The sequence below is a fragment of the Girardinichthys multiradiatus genome, chromosome 6 (genome assembly GCF_021462225.1).
Source record: "Girardinichthys multiradiatus isolate DD_20200921_A chromosome 6, DD_fGirMul_XY1, whole genome shotgun sequence".
NCBI lineage: Eukaryota > Metazoa > Chordata > Actinopteri > Cyprinodontiformes > Goodeidae > Girardinichthys > Girardinichthys multiradiatus.
This window is the reverse complement of record NC_061799.1, coordinates 30,397,799-30,425,520: the sequence shown is the minus strand read 5'-3', so window position 1 is coordinate 30,425,520 and position 27,722 is coordinate 30,397,799. Positions and strand designations below refer to the sequence as shown.

Below are 27,722 nucleotides of genomic sequence, written 5' to 3'. Positions count from 1 at the left end.
TAAACCATTCAATGGAAGCTCTGCCTGTATGTTTAGTGTCTTTGGTCTGCTGGATGGAAAACTTCAACCCCAGTCTCACGTCTCTTACAACGATAAACTGATTTTTTTTTTTTTTTTTCCAGGGTTGCTAGGTATGTAGATACAAAACATAATGGATTGAGAAGTCGGCAAACTTGAGGTTAAGTGCCTTGTTTAGGGGCACATTAACATGTGGCAGGAGGAAGCTGGAATTGAACCCACAATTTTCAGACTGCAAGACTTCTACTCTTCCCACTGAGCCAAAGTAGCCTACTAAATGTACAAACTGTACTATATAGTTGTAAAAATAACAACACTATTAACATGATAATGTTGATAGTCTTGTTTCCCTGTATCTGAAAACAAAACATCCCACAGCATGATGCTGCCACCACCATGTTTTATGAACTGAATGATGTGTTCAGGGTGTTTCTTCTATACAGTTTGCATGTTGAAGAGACCAACGTTCATCTGACTGGAGCACTGTTTTCCATATATATGCTTCATTCCTCACATGAATAAAACGTTTCTTCAAGAAAGGTTTTTTTCTTGTCATTACAATAAAGATTACAGTAGATTTAAAGAGTGAATACCTCAGTTTTGAACACCTTTTAGTTTAGGCTGAAAGCCATGTCTTGTTAGGTTTATAGTTATGACATATTCTTACCATTTTTAGATGATAACTTAAACAGTGCCCCATGAGATGCTCAAAGCTCTGGATATTGTTTTATCTGCTTTCAGCATCTCCACAGCTACCTCCTTGAGCTATTAGTTCCTTGGTCTTCATGATGCTGTTTGTTTATGAAGCTTCTCTTTGTGGTTGTAATACAACTACAACATGAACGAGTTCATATTGCAAGTGCCTTTTTTCCTGTTGTCTTTGAAGCATCCCGGTCTTGTGTACCTTTCTTTTTGTTTTGCATATCCTTGAGGTTTGCATGCCTCTCTTGTTTCACGAAGCTGTGCCTGATTGTCAAGTAATCCATGCCATTAATACCCGTCCTGTTTGGATCAGAAAAAAGGCCAGTTGGGATTTGCATACAGCAAGCGCACAGTATTCAGACTGGACATGCAAGTAAATCGGGGCTGCCCTGAGGCCCTTTTTTTGTTTTGTCCGCTATCCGTGGTGCTGAAAGTTAAAAGGGCTGCCCGCGGCCATGGAGGACGCTGCAGATCACCCCTGTGAAAGCTCTGGAAGAACAGTTTAAAGTTCTGACCAACATGCAGATTAGAATCTGGCTTCTGACTCACAATAACTGTTGCTCACAGGGGGGAGCCTTCAGAAAGTGCAAGCGCAAATGTGAGAGTTTTATGAGCAGTTTCTGCTTTTAGAAATAAGTCCCACGCGTTAAACGTGAACGGGAAGACGCTGCTTTAGTTCTCCCGTGTCCTCCCCCCACTGGCTTCCTTCATTTGTAGACACAACAGTCTGAGTTTGTTACCTCCGTGTCTGACGAGGCGCGAACACCGAAGGAACGTTCACCCTCCTCCTTTCTCCTCTTCTTCCTCCTCCTCCTCCTCCTCTTCTTCCTCCTCGTCGTCGTGCTGCCGCAGCAGCAGCCAACGCGGTGAGTGCGTCCTGCAGCAGCAACAGCCGCAGTAGCAGCAGCAGGACGCGGTGATACCTGACTCCGGAGTATAAACCCGCATATACCGTTTACTTCATGTGTAGATATTTCGGCATGTGGCTCGGTAAGTTATTCTATCATCTTTGGCTCTTTTGCAGCAGCAACTGAACAAGTAAAGCCTTGAGATCCCACATGTTTCTTTTTGAAAATGTCAGAACACGCACGGAATTAATAAGAGTAAGAGTGCAGCAAATATACAGTGAGATGTTTACCAATAAAGGTTACGCACAGGTATTATGTATTTAACATTAACTGGAATATAAAAAATAAAAATAAAAAGGGGGCAGGGCGAAATTAGCCTATCCATTCTGCAGCACTGAGGGAAAAAAACATTTGGCTCATATTGATTATAATTAAGGGTGTTTTGTTCTGACACACATCACCTGACATTGTTAGCGCTGATTTACAGGGTGGTGTATTTGGAGATGCATGATCTCATTCATTCTCATAACTTCTGGAAAGAATAATAATAATAATAATCAAGAAATCAGATACAAAGGCTGCAGAATTTGTATTGATATACATGCAGTTCACGTTTACAGCATTGCATCTGGGTTGAGCTAAAAATGAAATGCTCATGCATTAAAGAGGAGGCTTAGGGTGAAATAGTTCTTTAAAATTGTATTTAAAATTAATACACAGACTGTGCACACACAGTTCTTCCTCTGCTCATCTGTATGAACTGAAGTATACAGACACACTAAGAGGGTCCTAGTTGTGTATCTTCTCATCTTAGCCTGGAAATGTTTTTGTTTTACTAGTCAGGTTTTGCCTAACAAATTCAAATTTCTGTCAAAATGTGTTTTAAGTTTCCTCTTCTTACTGGAATCAGGCTTTTTTTTTTTTTTTTTGCTATAAATCACACAGAGTGTTTAAAGTCTCACAGATTTCCATGTGACTCACACAAATCCAGCTCTGAGTAAAGCAGAGGCTTTTTTTTGCCCTCAGAATGATTTGATGTTCAGTCCAACAGATGTTTCCTGTTTCAGAGCTTTGTTAATCCCAAACACATATGATTTATTTTAACCTAAGCCAATTTTTATGTTGCGAGAGCCACAAGAAGGATAGTAAAACTTACTATTCACATTTCTGGTGCTGTGTTTGTCTTCTTTTTCACTGTTTGGTTCCACCCTCTAAATTTCTGGGTTTTACCCCCCGAGCGCTGTCTGTTCTATTACTTGATGAAGCATTCGAAAGATGCTTCAGAGCTAATTGGATTCAGTGGTAGAGGGAAAGGACACACAGTGAAACTCATCTGTGAGTATGGATGAATTGCCTCAAAGACAACATGTGTGCTCGCTGTGCTGTTTCACTGATTGCATGTGTTGTGGATGGTGCTGGTCAGAATGTGTTCTGTTTCTGTTAATTACAGTATTAGCAGGAAGCTGTTGTGTTGTGTAAGATGGTAAGACAAAGCAGGAGGGATGAACTAGTTTTAAAATCTAATTGTTTACACATATATATTTATTAGAAATTCATCAGCCAGTTTTCCTTAATTTTTTCTTAACATATGACAGCCAGGCTCCCAAAGATTTGTTTTCAAATGTTGAGCAATTCTTTAGCATGACTGAGGGCCCCACAGCTATGAAACATATGGAAATGGCACCCAAATGGCGTAGCAATTATCCAATAATAAAAATTATTATATTAATTAAAAAGATGCACAGAAAAATCAGCCAGATATCAGAATCGGCCAATTTGTTGTGTAATTAACATACAGTATTATTATATATTCATATATATCCTTATAACCTCATCACACTATTGTCAATCTCTAAACAAATACTCCAATACTACCTCATGCCTATTGATGCATGTACAATTTAATTTCTAGCTATGCCATGAGAGTCTCAACTTCAACACACCATATATGCCACACATACTCTGCTATGTAATTTATGCAAATATATATTCAGCTCACGATAAATAATAGAAATCCACCAATCATTCAGTCAGAGATCGGAGTCGGGTCTGGTGATTGGCAGGTCAATACTGAATTTTTTTTTCCCCCTCTTAATTAAATGCATCAAAACTAAAATGCCCACCAGGGTGTTCTCTAAACACATCAGCCATCAGCCTTCACTTTAAGGGTTTTTTCTTTTAATTTAACAAAAATCTGACACATTTTTGCAGCATATGCTTTGGTGCATAAATGGGGAAAAGCCTGTACTACCTCCAAAGAACTTGCAGCACAATATATCTCTTTGTATGTTTTAGTCATTAGAAAAAAACAACATGAATCTGTCTAAATCAGAATCTGCAGAAGAAAGTCAAAGAGACTTGTTGGCCAGGACAACCCTCATCGGTGCATCTTTAATTTTTAAAGTTTAGAAGGATATATACATGATACTTCCAAGGTTCTTTCCATTAGTAACCAGTATTCTTTCTTTTTGGACACATAATATATAAAAATAGAAACTGTAGCATCCTTTTTTGTATAAGAGCAAAATTCTGTGTAAAAATTAGCTAAAAATGAGAATTCACTAGAGGTGTGTGTGTTTTCATGTGTGGATTCCTGAGCATGATGAGATAGCTGTGACAGGGTCTGATGCAAGCTCAGTCATTGTTTTTGTCATGAAGAAAACAACATTTGGAGGAGAATACTTTGTACATGTGTTCTTAGAACAAGTTCATAATGAATTAAGCACCTCTTGATTAAACAGTCATTATTTCATCCATAAATTATCAGAAAGTAATGGAACAATTCTTCATGAGGACTCCAAGTCCAAGAGAAGATCATGGAATTTTATGCTTGCTCAGTCTGACAAATCCACCACAAACACAAAAAACAATAAATTAACTAAAACGCTGTTTCTGTTTCAATTTTAATTCCCCTGGTTTCTTTTCAATAACTCTGAATATTTGTGTGATTTAAAAAAAGTGTCTCCACTTCAGAAAAAATTGTCACAATAGATGTAATTCATTTGTGTCCTACCATGCGTGTGCATTATAAATGTTTAAGAGTAGCAATTATCTTTATACGTCAGAGAAGTTTCATTACTGTTTAAGGTAATCTGTATGAAACATTTAGGAAGAAATGATGATTAAATCTAATACAGCTGGAAAATGTTGTATAATCCAATGTAATACATGCCAAACGTTAGAGGGGGTTTAGGGTTATGTATAAATAAAGAAATCTTGATTTTAACTATTTAGCAACAAAATATAGTAAAAAGTTGTTTGTAAAGTGATGATACCATAGTTCACTGATATGAATAAATTATTCACTGAATAAAAACTATCGTGACATGTTTTCTGTTATGGATAGTATATATATATATATATATATATATATATATATATATATATATATATATATATATATATATATATATTAGCAGGTTAAGAGCACAGTTTTGCTCAAAATATTCAAATGCACACATTATGGGTGACATACCAGAGTTCAAAAGAGGACAAATTGTTGGTGCACGTCTTGCTGGCGCATCTGTGACCAAGACAGCAAGTCTTTGTGATGTATCAAGAGCCACGGTATCCAGGGTAACGTCAGCATACCACCAAGAAGGACGAACCACATCCAACAGGATTAACTGTGGAAGGAAGCTGTCTGAAAGGGATGTTCGGGTGCTAACCCGGATTGTCTCCAAAAAACATAAAACCACGGCTGCCCAAATCAGGGCAGAATTAAATGTGCACCTCAACTCTGCTGTTTCCACCAGAACTGTCCGTCTGGAGCTCCACAGGGTCAATATACACGGCAGGGCTGCTATAGCCAAACCTTTGGTCACTCATGCCAATGCCAAACGTCGGTTTCAATGGTGCAAGCAGTGCAAATCTTGGGCTGTGGACAATGTGAAACATGTATTGTTCTCTGATAAGTCCACCTTTACTGTTTTCCCCACATCCGAGAGAGTTACGGTGTGGAGAAGCCCCAAAGAAGCGTACCACCCAGACTATTGCATGCCCAGAGTGAAGCATGGGGGTGGATCAGTGATGGTTTGGGCTGCCATATTATGCCATTCCCTTGGCCCAATACTTGTGCTAGATGGGCGCGTCACTGCCAAGGACTACTGAACCATTCTTGAGAACCATGTGCATCCAATGGTTCAAACATTGTATCCTGAAGGCGGTGCCTTGTATCAAGATGACAATGCACCAATACACACAGCAAGACTGGTGAAAGATTGGTTTGATGAACATGAAAGTGAAGTTGAACAACTCCTATGGCCTGCACAGTCACCAGATCTAAATATTATTGAGCCACTTTGGGGTGTTTTGGAGGAGCGAGTCAGGAAACGTTTTCCTCCACCAGGATCACGTAGTGACCTGGCCACTATCCTGCAAGAAGAATGGCTTAAAATCCCTCTGACCACTGTGCAGGACTTGTATATGTCATTCCCAAGACGAATTGACGCTGTATTGGCCGCAAAAGGAGGTCCTACACCATACTAATAAATTATTGTGGTCTAAAACCAGGTGTTTCAGTTTCATTGTCCAACCCCTGTACATATACGTATTTACACGCATGCGCTTGTTACACAAGATACTGACTTATTATCTTATTCTCAACATCAGTTACAGTATATTTTACATTAAAAATAACCCGTTTCTATATTATAGTGTAAACATTTTATAATATACAGAAAAATCCAAAGGCTGCAAAAAATGTCAGCAAAACAAGTAAACCCAGAAAGATAAACACAGTTTCCTACAAAAGTGTTCCTGCCATTCCAACTGTTTTTGCATTTGTCACACTGCAAACTTCAATGTATATTTTAGATTTTTTTTGATAAACCAACACAAAGTAGCAAATAATTGTAAACCTTTAAAGGGAAAATCTGAAAACAGTGCCATTTATTTGAATCAAATCCTCTTTAATCTGATTTGCCTAAAATCAATTTCAACCAATGTCTTTAGAGGTTATCTAATTAGTAGATAGAGCCAGCCTGTGTGTATTTTAATCTCAGAGTAAGTTCAGCTTTGTTAGAAAATACTTGTGAGCAAACAACGTCATGAAGACCAAGAGCATTAATCAGAGAAACCGCTAAGAGCTGCAGAGATCTACAGCTCAGGTGGGAGAATCTGTTAACAAGACAACTGTTAACAAGGCAGGCACTTAATAAATATGGCCTTCATGAAACAGTGGCAAGATTGTTAAATTGTTGAAAGAAAGCTATAAGTATCCTCTGCAGTTTCCCACAAGCCATGTAGGGGCTGTGGTCAGATGGATGTAAAATGAAACTCTTTGGCCTACTTGCAAACTGCTATCTGTGGTGAAAAAGTAACATGGCGGTGGTAGCCTCAGATTGTGGTTATGCTTGACGGAGCTAAATGGCAGGGCAATTATAGAGGAAAAAGTTTGCCTTCCAGCAGGGGGCCATCCAAACGCACAGCCAGAACTACAATGGAAATGTTTAGATCAAACTACGTTCATCTGCTAGAATGGCTCAGTCAAAGTCCAGACCTAAATCAAATTAAGAAACTGTGGCAAGACGAAAGAAAGGGATATTCCCAAAGGTTCTCGTTCTAATCAAACTAAGCTTGAGCTATTGAGCAAAGAAGCTGTGAAAATGTTAGTTTCTGGACATATAAACCTGATAGAGACTTAATCTAAAATACTCAAAGCTGTACTCACAGTGAAAGGTGATTCGAGAAAATATTGACTTGAGGGGTGGGGTCATATTTTTCTTCCTTTTCTCAATTTTAGAAACATGCATAATTTTCCTTCCACTTAACAATTCTCCTCCTTAGGAAAAGCGTATGAAAAATTCCAACAAAGTAGCAAAATATGGAGAAGTTGTAGGGGTGCAAATACTTTTGCCAGACACAGTAATTTAATATTTTAGGTAGGACATTCCATCTAACAAAACGTCACTTCTGATTGACTTGCAATTAACATTTTAGCCTGTTTAATGTAAAGTGCCCCTCCTTCCTTTCAAATTAATATTTGTGTACACATATTGAAGGTGTGAAATGAATTCTTGAATTTAAAGAAGCAGCACTCACCCACTAATACTGTAGTTCACTTAAGTTTAGAAATCTGGACAATCAAAATGAGCTATTTTAACTCTTACATTTAGGAACAGATTTTTTTGTTTTGTTTTGGTTTTACTAGCGACACACTGAAACAGAGGATTTCATCCAGTGGGGCAAAAACATATTAATGCACGCATAGTTGTTTAATTTTTACCTTTAATGGGGGATGACAATTTCATTAACTAATGCTGTACATTATCGCTTATTCTTCCCTGTTGTGCATATTTCAGAGCCATTAATGCTGTTGTGACACCGAGGACCAGATTCCAGCGAATCCCTGTAAACACCAATTCACATTTATACAGATACCGTTGAGCCATTTGGACACAAGCTCTTCACCAAGCACAATGAAAGGCTACCTGCTCACTGCAATTTTATTCCTGCCCTTGGTAAGTCATTTGTTTGCATGTTCTTGATATGTGTGTAGGTTTGCAATCATAAAGGATGTAAGATGTAATGTTTGCATGTCTGCACCACCAGTCACCAGTGTCTCAGGTTTGGTTTGTTGCCAGAAGGTTGCCTGTGGACATGTATGTGCTATAACAATCCCCACCTACAGCATCGGTATACGTTACAGGTCCTGGATCAGCTTTGTGTTAAGCTATATGCCTCCTCTTAGAACAATAACAGATGGCTTGGCTGACCAGAGAGCTGTGAATCCAACTGCTGTGACTCACAGTCATTAACGCTTCCATTGCAATTAAAAAGGATGAAAGAGTTGTGCAAGATGTGTGGGAGGAATCATATTATGTGCCCTGATACAGCACAGCTGGACTTTAAAAGCCACATCAGTCAGATTTCTACTTATTTTACCTGATTTTTAAAAGATAACTAAAATGTAACACCTAATTAACAAAGCAGTTTGATCTTTTCTCAGCTAAGACTACATTTAATTAAATATGTAATCTTGCATTCAGAAACATTGTCCTTGCAACCGCCTCCCTTGCCCATATATAAGATGTGTATAAAAAATAAAATATATATATATATATATACAGTGTATCTTATGATGTGCTTGTTGTGTGTCTGGACTCGTCTTTACGGTGGATCCGGTGGTCTGCAATGTCAAATTGGAATTTTATTATCTGTTCTGCACACTGCTGTGGGAGTCACTGAGCTATCCGGTCCCAGAAAATAGCCTTGGGGAGGGAAACTGTGTTCTGCATCTGCAGAGTGGAGGGCTTATCTGGACAGACATCTGTTTCAGAGAGGAGAAATGATTGGAAGCAGAGAATAAGAAGCACACATAAAAAATGTATTTCATTGATCTCGTATCCCTGCAGTATTGCCATGGTGACTAGTTAAGGTGGAATTTCAGGAGAATTTGCATAATGTTCTTCAGCTACTCCATCTTTTTTCTGTCTTTTTATTTGTTTGATGCACCATCTAGTATTCTGTTTTTCTGTTTCTTTATTGTATAAGACGTAAGACAGAAATTTTGCAAATATACTCAACGTATTTTACCAATGAATTATACATTAAAACTGTATCTTAAATATTATCATTCTTTATGATGTTGCTTGAATTTCTGCAGTTTACTCCACAGTCGCTGCTGCAAGAAAGCCTTCAGAAGTTCCTTTCAAATTCAATTTTGTAATAAGTCATGTAGAGCACACAACAAAAAAGAGTGGATGAAATTTAAAATTTTAAGCTGGACACACCATCCCCACAGTGAAACAGTGATGGGAGCATAATGCTGTGGGGGTGTTTTTCTCTAGCAGGATCAAATTGAATAAAGAATTAAATAAAGGGCAATACTTAAAGGAGACTAGTTAAAGGATCCAGATTTAAGAAAGAGCCAGAGAATACAGCCAAGAAATGTAGCTCTAAATTTGGATGAAAGCCTATTCACGTATTAGAATAACCCAGTCAAAATCCAGACTTAAATCCAACCAAGAATCTGTGACAAGGCTTGAAACTTATTGTTCAGTCATTGTCCATCTAATCTAACTGGGCCTGAGCTGTTTTGCATAGAAGAACAAGTAAAAACCTCTTTCTCTGTGCAAGCTGGTAGAGACAAACGCCAAACGACTAGCAGCTGTAAGTGCAGGATAGCCTGGTTTTAGAAAGAATACAGGAGGACTGAATTAATGGCTGCACGGTGGTGCAGTTGGTAGCACTGTTGCCTTGCAGCAAGAAGGTCCTGGGTTCAATTCCCGGCCTGGGGTCTTTCTGCATGGAGTTTGCATGTTCTCCCCATGCATGTGTGGGTTCTCACCAGGTACTCTGGCTTCCTCCCACAGTCCAAAGACATGCCTGTTAGGTTAATTGGTCACTCTAAATTGACCTTAGGTGTATGAATGAGTGTGTGCTTGGTTGTTTGTGTGTTGCCCTGCGATGGACTGGCGACCTGTCCAGGGTGTACCCTGCCTCTTGCCCATAGACTGCTGGAGATAGGCACCAGCTCCCCCATGACCCACTATGGAATAAGCGGTAGAAAATGACTGACTGACTGACTGAATTAATGGCCAACACCTTTCCTTCCACTTCACTGATATGCTTTGCAGTATATTGGGCTATTAAATAAAATCCAAACAAACTATATCCAAGTTTGTTATTAACTGTAGTGTGTGCATGTAACTATATTATAATAAACTGAAAGGTTTTCTTTTTACTGTACTTTAATTTTTAAAGTACAGTAAAAAGTATTTACAGTAGTTTGTATGTACCTGACTTTTGTAGAGTGCCTTGAGATGACGTGTTGTGAATTGGCACTATATAAATAAACTGAATTGAAACTGAAATTAAGTTCATAACATGTGAATAAGCAATGCATAGTTTCCTGTTTCCCATAGGTATAAATTTAAGGTGACACAAAGGCCTTTTTTTTATTAACCACTCTTTAATATAGAAAAGACAAGAGAACATACTTGTTTAGAGCACATCCACAGTCAGAGCAATCAATAAAAGGTTTAAAACAGCTGGAGTTGTGACAAACTGAGGTGGATAAGAATTGAATACAGAATATCTCAAATTCACTGCAGCAAAGAGGGGCATCTTGGGGATCACAAAGTCTCTATAACAATAATTTCTTGAAATCTTCAATTTTCTTTACCAAGTGGGCCTATAATTGAAAAGGCTAATTTGTGTTTTAGAAATAAGGGTATTGGTCATGTTAGTTTTAGCAAATTGAGTCATTAATTGACATTAATTATTATTCAGGGGAGGATTTGAGGTCAGTGGGGTTTTGTGATATCTTTTTTCTTTATTCTGGTGTCCCTTTATGCAGGTGCACTCTAGGATGGCTGCTAAAATATTACCTTAGCTAACATCGGTTTTAAATGGAGAATCATCAGAATACTAGGTACAGGTTAGGAGACATGGGATTACTAAAGGTCACAAATGTTGACAATGCTTCATTTCATTTATTCTTAATGGTCTGATGTTAACATTGTAACTTCTATTGGCAAGAAATCTTTCCAACAACTGTTTTGTCTCATGTCTTTATTTAATGACATGAGATTTCTTAAAAAAAAGGATCTGAAACTAACATTAAAAATCTGTTTTCAACAAGCATAACCATATCTGCAACTCCGTTGTACAAATTTAGAATAACATATTGATGCTTTCATCTGACAGGTCTGTTTGAAATCATGCCAAACAAATCTTAGTCATCTGCATCCAATTATTCCTCATGTGGGAAGCTTTGCCTTCAGTATGCTGGTTACATGCTGCTTAGCAACATGGATGCTATGCGTGAGTATGAAAGTTGCTCTTTCTTGCAAAGGGTATGGGAGAAAATGTTTTATTGATCCACAAAATCCCCCACAATATGAAAAACAGGTGATGTTGGTCTTAAATGAGAAAAAAGAAGCAATTGCGTTCCTCCCTTCATTCGTTTCCTATTGGAAATGGTAATGTTATACACCACATATATGATGCTCATATAATTCATAAATCATTCAGCAGTTTCCACTTCCAGCCATGTCCAGCATGATGAAGAAGGAAGTGAATTCATGGACATTTTCAGGCACTCGACGTACCAATCTTAACAGGGCAGTAAGGCCTGAAGTGAATTGATATCAGAGGGCAGAGATAGAGTGATGAGTCAGCTATGGCTCAGAGGGTTGGGATATATTACACCTATCATTTCACCGTGAAAGGGAAGGAGGGGCTGCGAGTTTAAAACAGAGATTGGCCTCAAGAGAGTAAGAGGAAATGTTGAGTGAGAAGATGACAAACAGTGACTGCAATACCTCTGAGTTAATAGTTCCTGTATATTGTTTCACTTTGTTTGGCTTTCTTGAGTGCCATTTTTGCATTTTGCATGTCTGCACCAAACATTTCTTCAATAGGAACTTGAGAATTTCAGAACGTCCAGACTTTCACCTGAGCAAGAAATATTGTTTTTGAGGCCTAGCAACTGCAGGTTGTTTTTTATTATATTTACAAGAGCTTTAAAGGCCTTTGTTTGATTTTTAAGAATCAACATCATAATTAATTAGTAATATTCCCCAAAACTACAATGAGAAGCAAACAATTTCAGGCTCGATGAATATAACAGACACTGACAACAAGTGTCTCTGCTCACTAGATATCTATGTAAGATTTGCTGTAGATTTCCAACAATTGCCTATGTTCCCTCTGCCTAGTAAAAACAGTAAAACTAGGCTCTTAATAACATCCAAATGAGCATAGTCTTATTATTCAAAGGAAGAAACAATACTACATACTTTTTTACATCCAAATTGCCCTCTTTACTGACTCTAAATTAGCTTTTTCAATGTTTTTCAGATATATGCGTGATATTAGCTTTGTGTTGATTAATGATGGCTGCCTGATGTCTCCAAGATCCTACCGAAGCATCAACTATGCATTTAAGTTTAGTTTGCTTTATAAAGGCGTAGCTGCACCCATGGTTTACTCGCAAGTATTTCTCAACAATCAACAAATCATGTTTCATTGCTGCTATTCATGGAGTTCTACAAGGTTGTTTCCTTAGTCCTATTGTATTTGTGCTTTATTTCAAGTATCGTTTTGTTGGATTGTCCGGTGATGTATCCTATCACTGCTACGCACATGCTTTTCAGCTTTTTATCAGATTTAAACCCCAGTGGATCTAAAATAGTTTGAAACATAAAATCCTGTTTGTGGGATGATTTTTTCAAAGGAAAGAAAACTTGTGATCTGGATAACCTCATCTCCAAGACTGCTGGAAATACTGGTTTGCTTTCTGTGTGCATTAAATCCGACTTTAAACATTTGTTGTAGAGCTTTTGTGGTCATTTATTGTTTCAAATATAAGTCAAAGGTGTTTTGCTTTGTTGTTTTTCTCAGTTAAAAAAATATTGATTCACTGAGTGTCATTACATAACCTGTAAGGAGCTCCTCTAACCTTTCAGACTTTGTAAATTGCTGATTAAAATTTTTCCAACATAATTTTTCAAGTTTGAAATTTGTGTTATTAAGTGAAGCGTGTTAGGAAAATATGATTTAACAGTTTTTAAAACCTGTGTTTGACGTGACACCAGTTTAATTGTTTGCTTTCTCCAGGTGGCCTCAGAGTCCGAGCACTGTCTAGTAAAGCGTGAACATGAGAAATGCATGGACATGATGGCAATGCACAACCCAGATGGCATTGAATTCGGTAAGGGAGGATGTGGATATGCCTGTGTATGTTTCTCCATGCTCCTGTGTGCATAATTCAGCATTAAGCTGTTGCTTTTCATGGTTTACACTGCTGTGATTAAATTCTGTGTATATTGGGAAACTCAGTGGATACTCAGAAGATCCGCTGATGAAAGTCATCCATCAGCCTCTGAGAATTAGTGGAAAAAGCTGTGCTTTTTTCCTCTTAATGATTTGGCATATTTTAGGTTTTAAAAGATCAGAAAGGAACAGGTAAGGATAAAAGATCAAGCTTTATGTCCACACTCCAAACGTCCTCTCCCAGAAAGGCTGCTAAACAGCATGTGCTGCTCTCTGTTATTCTACCAAAGAAAATGTTTGTCCGTAATGTCACGCTGAGCTGCTTCCAGATTTTTTTCCAATGTCACCTTTTCGAGAAAACGCAGCAATCTTGTTATGTGGTTCCTGGAAGCAATTATTTTCTTGGCTATAGATTGTGGTTTTCATTAGCGTCTGCTGCAGGTCTCCTGCAGCTCGAAATTTGTCCAGCAGATTGCAACTTCCTAACTGCACTGTGACTCACCTCTTTGCTGACAGGCACCAAACCTCTCCACAAACCCTTCACCCTGCATTCCCCCCATAAAAAGAGAAGAATTTAGAGTGTGAGAAAACAAGTTTAAACTGCAAAGGACGTCTAGCGTCTGGTAAAAATCAAACATCTAGTTGTTTTTTCCTCTGTAATAGATATAGTTTGTGGGTTTTTTTTATGTACGGCTTTCCACTGTCACTATAAACAGTCGTGTTGAACCTCTTTGACCCTTTAACTGATCCCTGTCTCCTCCTGTCCTTTTAAAGATGCCATTCTGCTCTTTCTGCTGACAGCAAATCATTGGTGGGGAAAAAAAGGTGCCTGCTTTGCAGAAATTGGGTTTGCAGGCTTGAAAAAAAAAAAAAGAAACAACAACGAAAAGAGAACAGAGAATAATGAAGGATGAAAATACAGAATCTATGGAGGTATTTTGTGAGTCACACATCAAAAACTTCTTATATCCAAGGTTTTACTCCAATTGATCTAAGAACATGGTGCAAAAATATTTGTGCATTGTAACTGTGGAGTTTTGTAAGTGTAGATTTTTTTTCTGTCTTTCACAAATACAAAACAACAGTTACATTTCTTCAGTTTCTTAAGTACAAGTGCCCAAATTGTATTCTTTGTGTCACACATCAAAAACCTCTTACATTCACAGTTCTCCAATTGATCCAAAAACCATTTCATACACCTGTAACAGCATCTTCCCATAAACAATTTTGTTATTATATTTATTTCCTTAACACAAACACAAATCAGTGAATAAAGCTGCGTGAATCTGCTGTTGTGAGGCACAAATCTTATTTGCAGCGCGCTTTTCCTTTTGCCCCAAATGTACTGCTTATACTGGAGCATAACAATTCATATGGCAATACACCAGAGGGCACTGCCTGCTCCAGACTCAGTAAATATGGACCAACCGGAAATACAAATACCGCCATGTTGAGGACTATTTGGACCCAAGAGTTGTGTCTGCAGCTTGACGTCAGTCATTCAGCACCTAGAAGAAGCACTGTTTCTCCTAACCAGTTTCTCAAAATGACTTGAACTTACACAGAGATGGGTTTTGGGTTTGTGGAGAGGTGAGGCTGATGTTGTTTTAACAGCAAACTGCTTCTGCTTCTGACGTTTTCGATGCTACCACGCTAGTGTTTAGAGGATGACAGCCGCTATCCCCCTGGTGAATATGTATGGCATTTTTAAGATGAATACATATGAGTAACGCATATACTGGAAGTGGTGATTAAAATAATACTACCCACACGTAAAACAATGTTTATTGGGCTGAAGTAAACGGTATTGTATAATAAACATGGGCTATCACCAGTTGGACTGACTGGTGCTGTGCTTCGCATTGTTATGGTGCATTGCTCTGCTTCCACTGAAATAAAATGCCCAGTGATATCTTGGTTTTTTTAGTCAAAATAAATTGTATTGATCTTTACTCAGGCTTGTGATGGGTGACAGCTTTATTGTTGTTTTTTATGCACAGGTGGTCATAGGAACCGTCTGAACTGGCTATTTTTCTGTCAGGGTGCTGCACTTTTAGAGCACCTGGAATGATGTTTTTTCTGCCCCAAAAAACATTAGACATGTGGAAATTCTCACTGAAAAGTGTAAAAGTGTCATTATAACAGCACACATAGGACTTTTGTTCTTTTAAAATGAACATAAAATTATTTGCTTATTTCTTGTGTTGCTCTGTATGCTGACTACCATTGCAGGCACTAGTAATGAACCCACTGAAATAAAGATATTATGTAAAATTAAAAGTCATTATTAAGCACAGCCAGGAACATATAGTTACATCTCTCACACTGTATATGACAGAAACAAATTGACGACCTTTTGACTGGCCCTATTACGTTTTCTCATTATCCAAGGTTAAAGATCTATTACCAAAATAATTTACTGGTAAGTGCGTAAAGTTACATAATCACTGAAGTAAACCAGTTGACAAATCACTCGTTCGATGACCAGCCTGTTTTTTTTTTCTAATCAAAAACAAAAGCACTTATCTTTTATATTTTCACAATTGCGTCCTTGCATGTAGTAAATTCTAAACATTTGCTTTCAACATTTTGGGCTGTATAATTGTTTTAAATGACTCTGCAGTGAGTTTATCTTTGATTCCAGGTGGTACTATGCAGATGAGTGGTTTGTGGGCAGAAACAATAATTGTTTTTCCTTGTATTTGGGTAACCTGGCTGAGGGAAAACACAAAATACAGTAGGTACAGGAAATGGTGGGAATTTTTTAATTACTTCTGTTTCAGTTTCACATTGCTTCCTATTCACTGCATCGTTGGATTTTTAGAGGCTAGTATGTTGACCAATTGCATTTCAGGGAAATCAAGAACATGTAGTCATGAATAACTGTCCACCTGTTATGTAATGGTCACATGATTTGCTATAGATCTAAACCCTTATCCTAAGTTTTTTTCAAAAGTCTGTTTCAGAATCAGTTTAACAACGCAACTCCTGACAGTTTTGTTGTGAGCTAGGCTTAATACTAGGGATGTCCTGATCTGATATTGATTTTGAAATCGGTCTGATATCAGCCAAAAAAATGAGTATTGTATTGTATTGGTCTGCATCTAAAATCTCCGATAGAAGCATATTAATAGAAGCACTCTGCTCCACTACTCCATTCAGTCATTTAGTTCGCTCCGGCATTTCTATCCTGCATACAGAGTCCACGTGATCACAACAACAGCTAACAGAGTAGCAGTTCTAGGCACAGTCAGTGAAATTGGAACTGTGGACTCTTACCTTTGCACAGTTGGACAATGTTGAGGTTTTTTTTTCCCCACCCTCAGTTATTCCCACCATATAGCAGCCCCAGGCTGGCACTGAATTAAAAATAAATACTGAAGTGACCATAAAATGTTATTTTGAACGTTTTACTCAATTGTTGAATATTCTTTTGTTTAAAGTTTATAAACACATTGGTTAATAATAAATGGGTCAGTTGTTCTCATACCTATCGTTGTTGACTATTGTTCTCTGTTTGTGTAATATCACTTGATCAAGCCTTTTCTAACATTCCACTCTACAAAATAAGTAATAATAGTATGTATGATTCGTGCTAATATCATATCGGGTCAATATTGGTATCAGTCAATTCCCAAAGCTACAATATTGATAATTGACAAAGTTGTATTGGTACACCCTTAGTTACTGACTACTGTCTAATGAAAACAAGAGTTTGTGCTGCTGCTCTCATTCCTCCACCAAACATCTTCCAGTATGTGAGATTTTCTTCATTTGCTTTCTTTTTCTAGAATAATGTATCATCCTTGTGATCTTTTCCAACATAAAGAAATATAAAGTATTTTAGTTATGGTCAATTCTTCTCAAATTGGTGAAAGAGATGTCCAGAGGTCAACAACCCACTGTATACTGGTGGCTTTCAGATTTGAAATATGGCCTGTCATACTCATTGTGCCTCTGCCCATCCTTCTAGTTTTTTTTATACATGTTTAACAACAAATACAACAATAAAAATTTCGGTGATGTATTATATTTCTCAACAGCAGAAGCCCCTTCATCAGTGTGCTGTGAGATGTTGGGAGTCAGTGAGGGATTCTGTCCAGCAGTTACACTATTGTCATCTCTGATGTAAATAATGTGATTGCAAGACCTTATTAAAAGTGTTAAGGTGTTCTTGTTACAATACTTTGTCAGCTGATTTAAGAGTGCTGAAAATACTTCATGAAAATTTTAACAAAATATTTAAACACTAGATTAAAATAACTGAATTTTGAGATGGTCATAGTCTATCCAGTAAATGCCTTTATCACATAGCTTCTGATAAAAAGAATATCCTTTCAACCAACAATATTTGAGATATAAAATCTAAACAGCAGTAGTAATTTGCATTTATTGTAAGGTGATCGTCAACAGGTAAGTGGGGGGACAGAAGTTGCAGAACATGTTATCTCACATCTTACCTCGATAAACATAAATTAACTCATATTTTAAACTTTTGCAGCATTTAGATCGTTTCACACTCTGATAGAACCAACAAAATGACGGTTTGTCCAACAAGTTTCTGGCAAGTGTATTGATCACCGGGAGAAAATAAGATTTAAACTTCTGCTCAGATTTTGCTGGAATGTTTTGGCGCCTTAATAAGCACTGAATAGCTGACGTTCAGCTGCAGACTCCAGAACGGTCCAGACACCCCACTGAGGCGGTACATTTAGGGCAAAAGGGAAACCACAAAGAACGTGTGACTCAAATAATACAACTTGTGTTATTGTACTTAAGAAACTGAAGAGGTATAACTGTTGTTTTTGTTGTTTTGTATTTATGAAAGACAGAAAACATTATACAATTACAAAACTCCACAATTACAATGGACAAATAGTTTTGCACCGTTTGTTGTGTATCAATTGAAGCAAAACTGAATGTAAGAGGTTTTTGTTGTGTAACTCACAATATAATTTGTGTACTTGTACTTTACAATCTGAAGACGTGTAACTGCTATGTTATTGTGAAAAAATTCTACAATTACAAAACTCCCGTAGCATTTCTCTCTGTGACTTCAAATTCACTTACAATGCACAAATCGTTTTGCCACTGATGTACCTCCGTATTTTCTGTATTTTCATCCTTTATTTTTCTCTGTTCTCTTTTTGTTGGTTTTTTTTCAAGCCTGCAAACCCAATTTCTGCAAAGCAGGCACCTTTATTTCCCCACCAACGATTTGCTGTCAGCAGAAAGAGCAGAATGGCGTCTATAAAAGGACAGGAGGAGACAGGGATCAGTTAAAGGGTCAAAGGGGGCCAACATGAGTCTTTGCACTGACAGTGGAAAGCTGTACATAAAAAAGCCCACCAACTATTTCTATTACAGAGGAAATAACAACTAGATGTTTGATTTTTACCAGACGTTGGTGTGAACTGAACAGGAAAGCACAACAGTCCATAACAGCATCAAATAAGCTCAGAGTAAGAATAGAAAAAGAAAAAGTTCTGTTGTTTTTTAACTACATGCTTTCTGTGTGCAACACTTCATAGGGTAACCTTTTATATCACCATAAATGAGCTGAATACATGAGCTTTTTGATAAATGAGCTGATCTTCCAACTTCTTTGCTGACAGTGGAAAGCTGTACATAAAAACCCCCCACAAACTATTTCTATTGCAAAATGTTTTATTTTTACCAGACATTAGACGTCCTTTGCAGTTTAAACTTGTTTTCTCACACTCTAAATCCTTCTCTTTTTATGGGGGGATGCGGGGGAAAGGGTGGGTGTAGAGGTTTTGGTGGTTGTCAGCAAAGAGGTGAGTCACAGTGCAGTTGGGAAGTGCGCCACATAGAAGGAATGACTTGTAAATCAGCATTTGTGACTCACAGCAATAGATGTGTACAGCTGAATTCATTGGTTTGTGTTAGGAAAAAAAAAATAATAAAACTTTTGTAAGAAGAATACAGGTGTGTGAATTCATTTTGCACTATTTGTTTTGGATTTTTTGCAGCAGAAATGTGATTGTAAGAGGTTTTTGACTCACAGAATACAATTTTTGTACGTGTACTTAACAATCTGAAGAGGTGTAACTGTTGTTTTGTAATTGTGAAAGACAGACTAACATTAAGCATTAGGATAAACCCTCACCTCAACCTTTTTTAAATATTGGATTTTGTTTAAAAGTTGAGACAAGTGTGTTTAAATGAAATCTAGTAGTTCTTTCAAGACCAGAGATCATGTATGCAGCCAGATTTGTGCCAGAACTGTGTCAATGACCTGTGATCAAGGTGAAACTAGTTAATGGCACCTAATCAAGTAGGGTTGGTTTATATTTTAGCCTGTATGGGAAATCCTGGCCCTGTTGGATCTATAAAACTACAACAAATTCAATTTTTGCCTCCAGTTTATGTTTGGAAATTTTTAGCTGTTTGTATGATCATTTCACCCTGAATGAAAAAGGTTTCAGATAAACTGAAATGCTTTTTAGAGATTTCCACATAAATACTGACTGAACTTTTGTCCATTACAAAACACATCCTTTTTTAAACTGGTACAAAATACTGTGTGTCTGTTTAATTGTTCTTTTTTGACTCCTGTTTATGATCACATTTCAGCACAATTTCATTGTTAGAACATTAGATTAATTAATTAATCCTAAGAGTAGCTATAAAACAGTTTTCTTTTCAAACTTGGACATAATTAATTGATAATAACAATATGAAATCAGCGTAAATCTTACCAGCTGTCCAATTACTTCTTTTTTTTTTTTCCAACTGTCTTATCATCATCAGAAGATCATAAATAAATTCTCATCTAATCAAAAGGCACCCCTGTTCTGCTTTGGTTGAACCCAAGAAGAATAAAAATAAATAATGCACTTATGGGATTAAAGAAGGATATTACTTCTGTCTTGTAGATCCATCTGTGTGCTCTCCACACACCTTCATGTGCAGAAAGCGTGTTATGTGCATGCTGAATGTTTGCTGCCCAGTGAAGATTCAGCATGCTGTAGGATCTTGTGTAATGGCCAGCGATGCAGACAGAGTGTTTTATTAAGCCTTACCTGTATGGCTCAGTGCGGCTCATTTGGCTCTGATTTGCCCTTTAAAAAGTAATTGGCTTCGTGTCCGGCTCAGCAGACAGAACCAAAACAGATTAGAGAGGCAAGCAGAGAGGCAAAAGATCTGCAAACATATATACACACACACACACACGTAAAGAGACACATGCACACATAGATGCATCCACACTGCAGAATGTATTCAAAACACAAACAGCACAGACTTGGGTCTGTCTCTGCAGCTCCCTAATAACTGCTGCAGTAAAAACGATGGCAAAATAGGGTAGGTGGAGGGTAAAGACAGAGAAAATGGAGAGATACAAAAATAGATTGTACCAGGAGAGGGATAATCAGCATGAGAAATATAAAGGATGGAATATTAGGTTAAAGTTGCAATAAAATAGCTTTAAATATGAGAACCTTTACAAACATTTAGTTTATGTTTCCAAGATATTAATTTCCCCAACTGGAATGATCTGAAATGAGTGCGATTGTCAAAGTTCCTTTTCTGAGCAGTTGTCAGTATATGTAGCAAAATGTATCTCTTTAAAAATAGAGACAAATATTTCTTCTTCACGTTTGCAGCTCACAATAAAAGCAGAAAAAAAATTTTGTAAAGATAAACGATAAAAAATATCAACTACAATTAATCTTTTGGTAAGTGTTGTTCAGTAAAATATATTGAAATACATGGAAATGATTTCCATGAGAGTCATTTATCATGCAGAAGCAATGTGAACAGTGAAAGGGTTGCTTTCAGTCATGCAAAGTTGTTTGTACATTTTCTTCCGGAAGTAAGGACAGAGTACTGCCATGTGAAGGTTTTTCAATCCAATTACGCTGACATTTAATTTCTAATGAGTGAAGGTCTTCTTCGTCAGTTTGGAAATGTTTAAATGTGAAAAAACATGTAAAATATTTCTTAAAATCCTACAAAATGTTCTGAACTAAAATGACTTTTTCTTCTTGAAACTGATAAATCACAAATTCAGTTCGTGCAAAATCTAATTTGCTGATCTGCATCTTCTTTTTCGCTTTCAAATGTAATAAAAATAACAGCAATAAAACTCCTAATTCATGACTAAGAACCAAACAAGTTCTCTAATTGTGCCCTATACCGTTTATTTCTTTGGATGTTGCTTTCAGCAGGAAAAGTAATATGCAAACAAAGGTGTGTAGAAAGAAGAAATTGAGGTGTAAATAAATGATTAGTGAACTTGTGTGTGTATGAACAACTGTTTGGCTAAAAATATGACATTGCCACCTTAAATGAAGTTACGTGTATGTTTTCGCTGCTTTGTTGTTGCAACTTATCTGGTGATAAAAACTCATCACTTGCAACATGCAGTGTCAAAGCAACACTTGATGGTTTTTCTTTGTCTGTTGTGATCATTTCTGTCTGACAGATCATACAAGTTCAGCCTCAGATAGACAGCCACAACCACTTTTCTGCCGTTTACCTTGTCGCAGAGGTGACAGTTTCTTCCTATTATGGATAGCTTCTGTGAAGAACAGTGACAGTGATGACAGCTGCAGCTTTTGGAAAAATTGAGGGATTTTTAACTTAAAAGCACTGAGAGTACCAACACTTAAAAAAATGTGGTATTGTGGTTCCCTCTGAAAAAAAAAAAAAAAAAAGACAAAAGATACTGACTGCCTTTGATTTTCTGCACAGCCACCTACCCCCTCAACAATTTCTGGGACCAAAGTGTCTTGCTTCTTGTCTTGTCTTTTCTTATATGTTTTGTTTTAAGCTTCGGTGAATTACCTTTTCATTAATTTACATACATACATACAACAGTCACAAATCTAACTTGTCTTTTCTTTCACTAATTCTCTAGCAAATCAAGAACGTTCACTGGTGTTGGTGCATGTCTTTCATAGCTCACTGTTAGACCCCCCTCACACTGGATTAAAACTGTCCTTTGGTCTCCTGGATTTCCAAGAACATTGAAATGTCACTTGATTGGATTAAATTTGGAAAACCATGATGCTGCCGCGCTCTTAGCTCTGTGCGCATAGGTTTTTCCCTGCATCTTTATTGGCCATCCTCCATGCTACCGGCACAGTTATTACATCTGCATCAGGGTGTTTTCTCATTTGAGAATGTATTTTCCCTATAAGTATGGGGGGTGTCTGCACCACCGGCATCAGTTTCTGCATCTCTAGGGTGTAGGAAACACCGCCAATATTTTTATCAGCTTATAAGAAGCATGAGAAAAGGTTTTTTTGCAAAGCAAGGCAGCGGCAATTGTTCCATCCTGTTCAATCATTTTAACCTGTAATAAGAACTAAATTGTTGGAAAATATTCATGCTATGCTTATAGAATTGGTATAGCTATGCTTAAGTATGTTTCATAATGTGTGAAATAAAATGTTGGAGTTATCCCTAAACTCCTGCATGCTCGTTTGTTTGGTAAAGCTAGACCTCCTATACTGTTAAAAACAAAGTAATAAAAGAAACACGGAGACTGCAGTCTTTAGATGCCAGTACAGGGAGAAGATCGTCCGAATCCTTCTGAAACTTCCGAAACTTCTGATTACTTCCCCAAGAACAGCAGTCTTTATTCAAAAGCCAGGCGTATACTTGTACATGAAAAAACATACATTTTAATCGACTGTCTGATTTCATATCTGGAGCTGTCTGACACCCATTCAGCTGACTTTTCGACACTTCCTGTTTTTCTACTTTTGACCTTTATTTACATATGTAGAAATATAAAAATATCTGTGGTCACTGGGCAGAAGTCTTGCATATAAAAATATCTTGTTGTCACTGGGCAAAAGTAAGTCTTACATACTGAAATATCTTATCACTGGGTAGAATAATCTAAGTCAAACACACACAGGAGCCTGTTAGCAGACCTCCTCTAAATTACACAATACATTTTATTTCACACATTATTAAACATACTTAAGCATAGCCATACCAATCCTATAAGCATAGCATGAATATTTTCCAACACCTAGTGCGGTGCTCTATGTGCATTTCACAGCGGATGAGCTCAGGAGGAATTATGCACATAAATCCAAAGTCTGTATATTTTTAACTAATCAGTCTGAGCTGATCACACTGAGTTTTTGAAGCGTGAACCTTTTTATATGTTACGCTGTGACTATTGTCATCAACCCAGTGAGACTCCTCCTCCTCGACCACCAAATATCTTCTTCTCATCGCTAAATGCAATGTCAGGGCTACTCTTTAGACAGTATCAAAGATGCATTTCATATTTAAACTGCAGACTGGAGAACTTGGAGCAGCCCTTGTATCACGTTCTTGGTTTGGATCGGACCAAAGTGCAGATAAGAGCATGGCAGCCGCATGATGAGAGGAAGACTTTTCTTTAATTAAAGGTCTCCAAAACGTAACATAATCCAACAAGTACAAACATGAGTCGAGCCAAAAACGTACATGTGTACATAGTTCTGGTAGCAAAACTGAACATAAACAGGGGAAGTGAACGAGGAATAGTGACGGAGGAACCAGCGGGGAACAAATAACACAGACCAACTAATATACAGGGAGAAAACAAAGGCAGGTAATCACAGGAACTAAGAACAGGTGTGGCAAGGAGACATGGAGGCATAAGGGACAGGTGGAACTAATTAACAATAAAGGAAACCATAGACCTAAGAACAGTTAATACAAAAACACAAACCAAGTCCAAGGATGTCATACCATGACACCTTGGTCTCCAAGCAGCTGAATGCACAATTGGGAGGTTTGCGCTTCTCCCCAGCTAAGAGCCTGATCTTCAGAGGAGACTCATACTAACATCTTTGAGCAAGGGGCATGAACATTTTACTTTTTGAGAGCAATAAATTGTGCATTTAAACTGCTTTATGTAAGTATCTTTGTTGTGGACAGAAATCGAGAAAATCATGAAAAATCTGGGGTTGTTAGCCCTGTCATGAGGCCCACGTTGATGTACCTTTGGCAGATTGTCTGATGTCCAAGCCACAAACAGGCTGCACACACATCATTAATAAGTTACCACTGCTGCTAATAGGTTCTGCCACAAAGCGCCCAGGGCCCAGATATTCTGCTACCATGAATATGAACCTTTACAAAGAGAAAAGAAGTTTTGTGCATGCTGAAAAACAGTCAGTAAACTTTGACATTTTGTCACTTGAAATGATAGTTCATTGTTCTTTTGATAAACCACAGGGGACCTCTCCAACTCCCAGGAGAAACCATGAACATTCTGGCTGACTTTTAATAGTCGTACTCATTAAGATTCATTGTTTCTTTCAAAATACCGTCTGGTCAAGAAAACATTTCATTGAATTTACTGTCAGCAGGAGACAGTGTATTGGTAGTCTTAACAATTGTACCAAATTACTCTATAGGAATTAATTATGTTTACCCAGAAACTATGAGATATTCATGAGTGAATTATTATTTATCTTTATCATTTTATTTAAATTTGAAATAAAACATTAAGAATTGTGTAAAAGAGCATCCCACTGACTTCCATGTGACCATGTGTTTCAGTGTGTCCGTGGATGTGGGACAACTTTACCTGCTGGCAGGCTGCCGACGTTGGCGATGTTGTGACGGTCAACTGTCCAGAGCTCTTTCATGATATCATGAGCCCTGAAGATGGTGAGTAGCCTGGTCTACCTGAACATCTTATGTAATGTTTTTTGAATGTCGAAATAGGGGCTTCTCCTCAGTTTTCTTAAGGCATAAAAATATATTTTTTTAATTTTCAGAAATTGGGAAGGTCAATCGCAACTGTACAGAGTATGGCTGGTCTGAGCCTTATCCTCACTATGTGGACATCTGCTTTCTTTATGACAACACCACCAACCCTGTATGACCCTTTTTCTCTCATGTACAAAAAGTAAAACATTGTTGTTGTTTTTTTCTCCCTTTATAGAGACTAATTGTTGTTCTCAATAATCAGGGCATGTATTATGCATCAGTCAAAGCCCTGTATACAGTCGGGTACAGCACATCGCTGGTCTCTCTAACCACCGCCATGGTCATTCTCTGCAGATTCAGGTGGGTTTCAAACTGAAATAGAAACATAAAGTCTGTGTTCTTGGCTCCTACTATAGTGAGTTGCTACTGTTACTACAATAAACAGAATATCAACCGCTGCAGGATATCTGTTCCAAAAGAAATGTCTGATCGCAGTGGGACTCCCTAAATAAACTAATTAAAAGGCTTCAACTAAGTGATTTCAATTAGTGGTGTGTGTTTTGTTTTGTCTATTGCAAAGAGCACAAGAGCAGCAATATGTTTTAATTGTGTCAGACAGAGAAGTCACTGAGGAGTCAAATACTGCTTATCAATTATATTAAGCTATAGGCCATATACAGCCCTTATAATCTGTAGCAAATATTTATATGCATAACTCAAGCTGAGTGGGTGGTCAATAGCACTAATTTGTTGCTACAGCAGCATTTTAGCCTCTGATTACACGTGTACTGCGGTTTCTACTGCTAACAAGTGTGAACTTTTACATTTATAATTAAAAAGTAACTATCTCCCTCATAAGGGTAGAAAAGATGGGATTTTTACCAACAATTATTATTCCTTCACTACTACAACTAGCCCTAAATTATTTTACCCCTTGCAGTCCTATGTTTAAAGTAATCTTTTAATTTTACCAGAGTATTTTGTTCTGAATATGAGAAATTTTGGAATGGTCCAGCCGAAGCCCTGACTTGAATTTGATCCTCTGTTGTGGGTGTTAAAGATTAGGGTGATGGCAGCTGGCTTTCCAAACTCAAATACATGGAGCTCATTGTCAAAGATAAATCTTCAGAATACCAGTGGAAACTTGTAAAAAGCTAGGTAGCAATTTCAAGACGGGTTAGATTCCTGCAATGCAAAGATTTTTCTGTTGATGTTTGAGATTAGGATTGCTAGTTTTCAATGCTCTAATTTTAAAACCAGATTTCTTTTTCAAAATGTATACTCCTTTTACATAGTTATTTTGAAAAATATATACTTTTGGAAACAAGCTTCTTGATTGAATGAAAATAATTTTAAATCAAATTCTGCCAGGGCTATGGATCATTTTAGTGTGCTCTACAGAATTTTGATCTGCGCTGCATGAAGCAGCTGTGTCTGTTAGGAAACTGGCTTTTGGGGCTTTCACATTTGTCAAATCTTAAGTCACAGGTGGTGGATTTACGGAGTGTGAGCCTTACTGCGAGGTATAAAGATCTGCGTACACTCTTAAATCTATACAGAGGAATGTGAAAACAGAAGGAAAGGTTCTACTATACCCATACATTCTTGTTATCTTTATCTCTATTAATGCAACAGAGATCATATGCGCTGCTTGATGAACTTTGAATATATTTCTTCAGATCATGAGTTGGTTATCTGGTTTGTTTGAGAAAATAAAAACTGACATCATGATGAAAAAGTGTTGTTTCAGTTTTATAGATTGTAACTGCAGTTTTCTATTGTTAGGTTCTTCTTCCAGAGTTTTTATCCCCCTCAGATTTCGAATTTCAGAATAGCTGATGCTTTACTGATCATAGAGATATTACTACTAATTGTAAAAATAAATCAAGATCACGAGACGAGATTGTACATGATATTGGACTCATGAGAAGAATATGTGACTTGGGGAAAACTAACAATACGCATTTGATTATTTCATAAATTGAATAAAGGTTTCACAAACTACGAACTCTGCTTTCGATCTCTAATGAGTGTGAAATATTCTAATTCAGGTTTGGCATGTCCAAATATGATCTTTATGCATAGAGGCCAAAAAGGACAAAAAGCCATGAAAATGCTCCTTCATTGTGTTTTACAAATAATTAAAAAAGCTTTAATTAAACTTAAACTGTGTTTTTAAAGGACCTCTTTGATTTTGAACTAGAACTGATCAAATCAGTGCAGCCTTCAGTTTAGTTTTAGAGGGAGTTCCAGAGCAGCTAACTGTTTGCTAGTCGCAGTATTTACACAGGCTCAGTGCTTACAAATCATTCATATTCGGTCTGTCAGTTTGTCACCTTTCTTTGTAGGAATACCCAAATGTCATGAAAGATATAACTTCTCATACACTCCAGGAGTCTTAAAAGAATTGACATCTTGCTCCTGCTGACTTTGTTTGTTTGCAGATCAGTTTTCTGGAGATCTAGTCTACCCTTTCATTTTTACCCTCTATGACTCTTAGATCATTTTGTTGTAACATTTTTCAGTGATGCTCTATTTAACCTTGTGTGCACAAAACCTATAAAAACGTTCTTCTGCTTCGTAGGCTTAGCTCTTTGCTTTTAACACAGAAAATTATTATTATTACCCTTATTAGTGTTTCAATTGCACATTACACAGCTCTCCGAGCACAGCTGGGGGTGTATGATGACACACACATAGAAAGGAAGCAGCTAATACAGTCTCTATTTCACTATGAATGTG

The 27,722-nt window shown here is 37.3% G+C and overlaps 1 protein-coding gene across 8 annotated transcripts in view; it reads left to right on the top strand.

Moving 5' to 3' along the window:
* The first annotated feature begins 1,004 nt into the window (after window positions 1–1,004).
* LOC124870024 (pituitary adenylate cyclase-activating polypeptide type I receptor-like) overlaps window positions 1,005–27,722 on the top strand; it is a 50,694-nt gene continuing 23,976 nt past the window's right edge. For 6 of the 8 annotated variants that reach the window (XM_047368397.1, XM_047368396.1, XM_047368395.1 and 3 more), the window contains exons 1-6: window positions 1,573–1,710; window positions 7,871–8,029; window positions 13,134–13,227; window positions 24,828–24,938; window positions 25,049–25,149; window positions 25,243–25,340. In XM_047368397.1, coding sequence (XP_047224353.1) covers window positions 7,988–8,029; window positions 13,134–13,227; window positions 24,828–24,938; window positions 25,049–25,149; window positions 25,243–25,340 — 446 coding nt within the window. In that variant the 5' untranslated portion in view covers window positions 1,573–1,710; window positions 7,871–7,987. Of the gene's footprint in view, window positions 1,711–2,589; window positions 2,904–7,870; window positions 8,030–13,133; window positions 13,228–24,827; window positions 24,939–25,048; window positions 25,150–25,242; window positions 25,341–27,722 lie in introns of those variants that run through there. The other 2 variants (XM_047368391.1, XM_047368392.1) reach the window with 2 other exon arrangements.